Below are 8341 nucleotides of genomic sequence, written 5' to 3'. Positions count from 1 at the left end.
GCAGCAGGCTTTCAACTTCTCTTGGGAGACGGGGTCATTCGAATGCCGAGAATGGGAGGCGACTCTTCACCGGTTGGCCTGGCGGCGGCCGTGCTGTGCGTTTCCCGTAAACCCCTTTCCCGACACAGCGCTGTTTCCTTTAGCTCTGGATCTGGCCCGTGCTGCCCCAGTGGGGCGTTCTGCGGTCAGCAAACCCCCTCAAGAGGCTGCGCGGCCCGGGTGTTTTCTGCCCCAAGCAGCTCTCGCTTCCCAACGATGGCAGCGAGAAATGAAAAACCCGTTTCGCTTCCTGCCCGCGGCCGTGCCGTGTTGCACCAAAACCCTTACCAAAAAAGCCGCGCTCAGACGAGTCGTCGTGACCCCGCCATGAGACGTCGGCCAAGAGATGATGGGCCACCAGGGCCGGGGACGCGGGCACAGGCTGCAGTGGCTGCTTGCAAGACCGCGTTGCAGCACACACACGTTATAGCAGTCTGCGCGCACCTCCAGCTCCGACCGCCGTAACGACATGTTTGGAGGCCATGGGAAACACCGAGAGACTCCAGGAGGACGCTCGGGAGAGACAGGGAGGAAGAGGACGGTAGAGAGAATAGGGGGGCTCAGGATGAGTGCATGAATGGGTCTGTACGAAAAAGAACCACAACGGTGAACGCAGCCGCTTGGAGCAAGCGTGTTTTATTGAGCCGAATGGGATCACGCTCCAGACCTCTCTCCAGAGCTCCAGAAAGGATGCAGAGTCGTTCACGTGTCGAAGCACCGCTCAACGGAAGGGAAAGAAGCTGCATTTGCCAAGCAGGTGCATTTGGCCCCGCCGAAGGAAGACGCCCGCAATTTGCTGCTGGAAGCGCGTACGTCGACACGAGGAGGTCGCAGCTCCTGGCCGTCTTTCTCCTGAAAGCAGAAAGAGCAGACGTAAAGGGCAGAGAGATCACTGCTGGTCGGAGCCACTCGGTTGAGACAACACCGTGACAGAACAGGCCGTGGCGGCTTTTTAGACAGCGTGTTTACGCTTTTTCACGCGTGTACACGCTTGTGTTGAACCCCTCTTCCCCGCTCTGCTCATCTTGTGCAGGCCGTTGCCCGGCGTGAAAGGTGCTGCGGGCCCGTACGGCTCCTGCACAAACTTCATCGTCGCCTCGTGTTCTGGCTGGCTGGTTGCCGGCTGCAGCGTTTCTCCATGCCTGCGTGCAAGCAGCTCAGAGGGGCCTGCTGAGGCTCACCGCGCTCCCGCCGGCAGAAAAGTACGCTGGGCCCCCCCTCCACCCCGTGTCCGGACGTTTTTGAGAGCCAATTGTAGAATGGGAAGAGCCCGTCCTCTGTAAGCAGCCGGGCCGAAACTTCCGAGGCTTTGTCTGAGAGCCGCAGGCTCCATCGCCTACGTGGGGAAAGACAGAAAAAGAAGCGAGCCCTCCGAGCTGAACCGTTTGGCCTCGATCCCGGGCAAAGGCTAGCGGCCGAACCCTGCGTCGCCAGAGATTTTGGCGGCGTCTCGTTCAAGTCCGCAGGGAGAGAGTCACGAAGCCTGTGCCGCAGCTGGGGACCCCAGAAATGAATTCACGCTTTGCTGTCGCGTCGTGGCACACGCCACCGCTCCGTCGGGTCACGTTTCGCTATTAAAAAGGCTCCGGTTTGCCTGCCGCGGTGCAAGAGCGTTGCCGCCGCTGCCCAGCACTTACCCTTCGGCTACCGCAGGGCACCGATCTGCTGCAGCATTGCGGGGAGCCTGCAGCGCACGCTCTCCAGGTCGGACAACCCTCCGATGCAGTGTCTCCCGATGAACACGCGAGGCATCTGGGCACAAAACAAGAGCACGGATTAACCAGGGGAGCCGGGCTGCTGGAGGCAAAGAGCGGGGAGAGGATTTGCCTGGGAAGCGGGCTTCGCGCCGAGGAGGCCGCCGTTTCCCAAATCCTCCTCTCCTCGCCCCCAGCGGCCCGCCGGTCTGAGGGTCCGCCGCCAGAAGAGAAGGGCTGGGGGAACACCCTGCTTTCACGGCGGCTGCGGAGGAGCGAACCGCGCTCCAGGGCAGCGCCGGATCTGCTCCGGGCACGCGATCCCAGCGCATCGAGCGAGCGGCTCCGAGCCCGGCGGCGCCTACGGACCGTGCCCGCGCCCGCGCCCGCGCCCGCGCCGGCGGCGGGTTCTCCGGGCGCCGAGGAGTCCCGCCGTCCCTCCGAGGGCTTGCCAGGCTCGTGGCACTGCCGGGTGGGATGTGCAGCCGCCCGCCCAGCACTGGCAAAGGCACTCGGCACGGCGAACTTGCATTTCTGGCACAACCCTTCTTCTCCGGCTGGCCTTGCGTCCTCCGGCCACTGCGCACGCAGCCCTGGCCGTCCGCTGTTGCCCTGCCCGCGCTGGCCCCTTTTCCGGCCCCCCTCACGACGGCCGCCGGGGCGCGAGCCCGACTGGCAAAAGAAAGAGGGAAAAAGAGAAAAAAGCAACCCTCTGCTGAACACCAGGAACAAGGACCGAACCTCAGCATCGGAGACTTCCTCCAGGCACGCATGGGCCGCTCTCCGCAGAGGGAAGTGAAATCAGTGTCGAGCTGGGAAAAAGCGGCCCGGCTAAAGCCAGGCGAAAAGACCAAAAGAAATGAAAACACAGGCAGAAGTGAAATTACTGAGCTGGTAGCGGGTCCAGGACGCGAGGCGAAGGACACGGGCGAGACGAGGCATAAAATACGAAGGGCGAGAGCGGGTCACGGGAAGGCGGCAGCTCTCCGCTGCTCCGTGCCGCCACGGGCAGGTCCGGCTTCGGGAGGAGGGGGACACCCCCACCCTGCGGAGGGACGCCCACCCGCCGGGAGCTCCCCGCTGCCCTCCCCGGGGAGCCGTGCCCTTCAGGATCTCCCTTCGCCGGCGCGACGTGCAGCCTGCCCCGCGGATGGGCTGGCGACGGCAGCCCGGGGCACACGCTGGCCCACCGACAGCCTTCTGGTTTCTCCTCCCCACCCCTTTCCCTTTCCCTCTTCGCCCTGGCGCCCTGGCTCCCCGCCAGCCCTGCTCCCGGCCCCTCACGTCCCCGTCGGGGTGGATGCCGCGCCCCACGAGCCACCCCTGTGTCGCCCCGATGCCAGCCATCCCTCTCCCCCACCCCCTGCTGCTGGGAAATCTCCTCCTGCTCCCAGCCACCGACTTCTCCCGCGGGAAAACCTCACGCCGTTCTTCTTCGGCAGCCTGGAATTCCCCTTCTGCTTTCGCTTGCTGCTGATCCCACCAGTCCCCCTCCCGCTGGGAAAGCAGTTTCTGTTTTCGGCCAGAGCCGGCCACCCTCTCCCTCCCGCCCAAATTCCCCCGCTGCCAGGAAAACGCTTCTCCTTTCGGGACGCCTCTTGCCGTTCCCGGCCCTGCCCGACGCTGCCGCCGAGGCTCAGGGGAGGCTCGGCCGTGGGGCTGCGAGGCTTCCCGGGGTCCGCAGGGACGCCCGCCGGCACGGGGCGGCACACGGCCGAGCTCGGGCACGGCACGGCGGGCGGGGGCCGGGGCCGACGTCGCCGGCCTTGCCGTCACCCGCGTGGGACCGGGGCGGGGATACGTTCCGCCAGGGCCGGCCGGCACTCCCGCCGTCCCAAAACCACGAGCGCGGGTCTGGATTTCCCCTGGGCCGGGTCCGGCCACGAGTCTGGACGCGCAGCCAGCGCGGAAAAATCCCCCCGAGAGCCCGGCGGCGGGGACAGCGCGTCCCCGGCGCCTGCCTTCCGCTTTGCTTCGTGGAGGCCGTCGGGCTTTGGTAGCGTTACGGTAGGTCGGGGAGGGGGAAAAGGGTCCTGTTGCTTCGGCGGCGGTGTAACCGCCACCGAGGCGCGAGCTGCCGGCCCTGAGCCACAGCGCTGCTGGGGAAATTCATTCCTGGAACTCGAGCACGGACCGGTGCTCCCCGAGACGGCCCGCACCATTGAGGCAAGCCTCGGAAGAGGCCGCCGCCAAATTTTCTGCGGGTGCGGCGTCCACTTCACGGCCAGCGGCAAGGGTGCAGCTCGCCACGCTCTTCTGCTTACCGTCAGAGGGGAAGGCAAGCGTCCCAACTCAGGCACCCCGGCAGCTCCGAGTTCTCGCACCTCCGCAGAGCTGCGCTGCCTCGGGCAGCGCCGTGGGAAGAGCTTTGAAGGAGCTCTTCCCATCGGGCACCTGGAAACACGAGGGTACCCCCTCCACCAGCCCTTCTTTAGCCACCAGGGTCACGCACCAAGCCTTACCGCCGGGCTTCTTCCGCGCTCCCGCCGGCTCCCGCAGCAGCGGGCGTTGGAGGAGGCACAACTGTCGCGGGAGGTGCCGCGGCTCCCCGGCAGCGGCCGGCAGCGGGGCAAGACCTGCGCCCAGCCGGTGCCCGCGGTGGGGAGCGGGCTGCGCCCCCGGGCACGGCGGCGCGGAGCCCCGCGGTGGCTGCGGCGACCGGCGGAGCAGAGGGATGGAAACACGGAGCTTTGGAAAAGCGGGAAAGGGGAGCGGCTTCTCCCTGTGAGCCGGCACAGGGGGTCGCGGGGAAGGGACCTCGCTTCAGCCCCTGCGGCAGCTGGCCGGCTCCTGGGGCGGCTGGGACAAAGCGAGGGTCCGCAGCCTCCGAAATAGGACTGCGAGAACTCACCGGGCTCTGCCCTGTTGCTTGGAAGTAATCCTGGGCGTCCCTGGATTCGTTGATATCAAACACTTGCAGGCATCCCGGCGCAAAGTTGTATTGCCTGAGCATGTCCACGGCATTCCTGCTGTAAGGGCAGCCGCCCTTCACGAACAGGGTTACCTTGCCATCCTCGATTTTGCTCTCCAGAAACTTATCAGCCATGCTGCTCTTTCGAGGTGAGCAGGAACGCTGCCCTTCACCAGCGTGTTCACAGGCAGGCGGGACAGCAGCGATCTCAGCCCGAGGTATTTATGAGCTGGACAGTGCCTTCCTCCCTGGAAACTCCTCCCCAGGAGGACGGAAGCTCTTCACCAGCCCGTGGGTTTTAAGGCAGCGATACTTTTACTTTCTGCCTGCTTTTACAGGAAATCCCGATTGCCAAACCCGTTCGTTCGTACTGCTTTGCAGGATGAAAGCGGGAAGACAGGTAGCTGTCGGGCGTCGCGTCAGTGCCCGCGCTCTGGGACGAGGTTCGCAGGAGCGGCTCGCGAACCGGCGCGCCGGCCGAGGCCGAGCTCCCGCTGCCGCCTCTCTGCCCTGAGGCTCGTTGGGTTGTGCCCGTCCTGCCCCGTTCGGGATGCTAAACCGCCCTGGGGGCACAGTGCGGACATCCCGACGCCCGCAGGGAAGCTAACTGACACCCACCCTTTCGCCGTACTGCCTTCCCACGCCAGGAGCGCAAAGAAAATCCCCAAGCCCGACCCGTCTGGGGTGTACGACTTTCAACCTGCAAGCCGTCCACGGCGGGTGGCGTTCCCTGCCGACAGTTTCCAAAAGTGCCTCAACCGCTACTCCGCCTTGCCTCGGTTCCCAGGGGGTCGGCGTTTCAGCCCCGACAGGACCTGAGGACCAAAAGCGTTCAGAGAACCCATCCCAGCATTGAGAGAAAGTCCAAAACTGCCACTTGAGGGCAACTATGCTGAGAACGTATTTCGGGGACATATTAGTGGAATCACAAGGATTCAACCCACGCATGGCATGACACAGGTCAGCACGCTTTTGTACGCTTGGCGGAGGGAAAAACCTTAAGGCTGCAATCCCTCAGCGATTTAAAGTCGTACGAGATGCAGTCGGGTAGCCGGCCCCGGAGGGACGAACCCTTCCCCAAACTTCAGATGTCGAGCCCTGGCAGCGACGCTGCAACCGCCAGCGAGAGGCTCGGCGGGACGATGGCCGTCTCCAGCATCCCTCCTCCGGGCAGAGCCCGTCTCCTGCCAGCCCCTCAGCAACATAAAGCTGCTTTATTACAGGGGGGGCAAATGACCGTGTGCAACGTATCAGACCGCTGCCGGGCAGACTCAGCCTAATACTTAGTTCAGCTTTTGTCAAAGCGCTCGGTCCTGCTCCGCTTGCTTTGGAACTAAGTTGCTTTATTGCCCGGGAGTGCCCAGGGTTTTCCACCCGTTTAACTTGCACGGGACGACAGAGACCTCCGGACATCACCCGGCCCAAGCCCCTGCTCAGGGCAGGGTCCGCTCGAGCCGGTTGCTCAGGGCAGGGTCCCCTTGGAGCTTGAATGTCTCCAAGGACGGAGCCTCCGCAACTGAAACAAGGGGAACATTTTCCTTATGTTTAGACGGAGCCTCCTGCGTCTCCATCTGGGCCTGTTGCTGCCGGTGCTGGCACTGGCACCACTGGGAAGAGCCCGGCTCCGTCGTCTCCATCCCTCCATCAGGTCTTTCTGCACATGGGCGAGACCCCCCCGAGCATCGTCTTCCCCAGGCGGGGCAGCCCCAGCTCTCTCAGCCTCCCCGCCTACGACAGATGCTCCCATCCCTCCACCACCTGCGTGGCCCTTTGCTGGCCTCGCCCCGGTCTGTCCACGTCTCTCTCGCGCTGGGGAGCCCAGGACCGGTCTGCGCAGGCGAGCAATCCCGCCAGGATCTTGGGCCGCTCGCCAGGTGTAAGCAGCCCGCTCGCACCCTGGCTATTTACAGTGACGAGGCTTAATCCAGCGGGAGGAGAATAAAGAAGTTCAGCTTCTTATTTTCGTGGGTCTGGAAGGGGAAAACCCGCTCCAGGGCCCACGCTACCTTTTCTCCCTTCAGTCGGCGTTGCGCGTGACAGGTGCGTGCAAGAGCTCTGCCCCTGCCCCAGACGGGGCTTCCCAAACGCGGTTTTCCGCAGCGTCAGCACGGGAGAAGGAAACAAAAAAGGCATTTTGAGCTCGCCCCACTGCTTTGCCGTCCTCAGAAAGGAGAATGTAGGCAGCGGGGTTCAGGCAGCTCTTGGGGCACCTCCGCACCACAGCTGCTCGCCAGGCACCGGCCAGCTGCTTGCTACACCACAGAAAGTCCCTGGCGGCGTAGCTTCTCCCACTCTCCACTTTCGGTATTACTTTTCATTCCTCTCTTTCCAGGAAAGCAGAAGAGTCTGGAGACCAGCTGCTTCTCCCGGAGAACCTTCTCTGCTAGGCCGTTTTAGCCGCTGTGCGTTGCCCTCGGAATAGGTGTCACCTGGCTGAAGTCCCCCTCTGCCCACCGTGGAACTGCAGCAAAGGGTAGGCACTGCCTAAGGGTGCCCTTGACGTCTGCACGCGTCGACCTCGCGGGCTTGGAAGGTGACTGGTGCGGGGACAGCGCAGTGGCCGAAGCTAACTAAGTCATCCTGCCCGCAGTGATAAGAACGCTGAGGCCGTATTTCCCGCACGTTGTCCCGCTCTGGGCACAAGCGTTCCTCTTCCTGAAGAAGGAAAGCCAGCTGCTGGTGTTTTCACCCTTGAAAAGATCCTGAAAGGAAAGCCAGCCAAAGCTCAAAGCCCAGCTGGGCCACCCTGAGGTTTTGCGGTGCCCGTCGCTCCCCGTGCCTCGGGGCCACAGCCCGCCTTCTGCGTCCCCGGTGTAGGCGGATTGGCAGCTGCTGCCCAAAATCCCTTTTGTGCCGGGGTGGGGGGGCGGAGAAGGCAAGGCAGCAGGGTGGGAGTGGGAGGTGACGGGCACCCCACTTGCTTACTTGTATGTGCTGGTTCTTCCTTGCCTGGGTCCAACGCTGCGTTTCTTCCCGTCGCGTTGTTCGCTGAACTGTCAGACGTAATAGAGGCACGCGGACCCTGGCTGGACGCTCGACGGTATCTGCTGAAACGAAATGAGCCGCAAGAGGGGTGCTGCTGAATCTCGGTAAGCAAAACGTCGTGCTCTGTAGCATCGGCTCTCGGCGCGGAGTTCCGCGGAGCTCCAAGCCTCCGCCTGTAAACGCTGCCGTGCCCGCCCTGAGACAAGAAAATAAGAACTGCGATCCAGCGGCAGAAGTTCGTTCTTCCCGGCCGCGGTGCCCACGCGTTTCAAACTGCAGGCTGTGCTTCCAGATGCCAGGCCGGCAGCTCGCTCTCGGCCGAGAGCCGCGGGAAGGCTTTACTCCTAGCTGGCGGTACCAGACCGGTCGGTGCCAGGACAGGCGTCACCAGGGTTAAACCCAGCCCCGGACGAAGCGTCTGCAGACGCCTGCCCGCTGCGATGAGTGCTGGGCAGCAGCCGCGAGGGGTGGGCGCGGGAGGGGAACCGTGCGGGGCTGCGAGTCGACGAGGGGAAGAGACCTGCAGGGTGGAGGGGAGAGAGGCTCGGGACGCGGCTCCCCGGGGAGTCCCATCCAGAGCCCGCAGGTGCGGCGGAGAAACCCCGCGTGCAGGAGGGCTCCCCCGCACGAGGTCGTGGCGGCGATGCCGAGCGGCGCGGGTCTGCCAGGGTGGGCTTCCCGGCGCGCGCCGTGGGACGGCCGCGTGGGGTGA

General features: G+C 64.3%; 1 protein-coding gene across 1 annotated transcript; it reads right to left on the bottom strand.

Annotated features, from left to right (window-relative positions):
- Positions 1-673: 673 nt before the first annotated feature.
- LOC126036091 (glutaredoxin-1-like) lies at positions 674-4829 on the bottom strand. Its single transcript, XM_049795436.1, has 3 exons — positions 4585-4829; positions 1677-1791; positions 674-891 (listed from the first exon to the last, which is right to left on the bottom strand). The coding sequence occupies exons 1-2, from the start codon at positions 4777-4779 to the stop codon at positions 1684-1686; spliced, it is 303 nt and encodes a 100-aa protein (XP_049651393.1). The 5' UTR covers positions 4780-4829; the 3' UTR covers positions 674-891; positions 1677-1683.
- Positions 4830-8341: the final 3512 nt, after the last annotated feature.

Source organism: Accipiter gentilis, chromosome Z (assembly GCF_929443795.1).
Source record: "Accipiter gentilis chromosome Z, bAccGen1.1, whole genome shotgun sequence".
In the NCBI taxonomy this organism is placed as follows: Eukaryota; Metazoa; Chordata; class Aves; order Accipitriformes; family Accipitridae; genus Astur; species Astur gentilis.
Note: the sequence above shows the minus strand (reverse complement) of the source record. Positions and strands in the feature narration are given on the sequence as shown.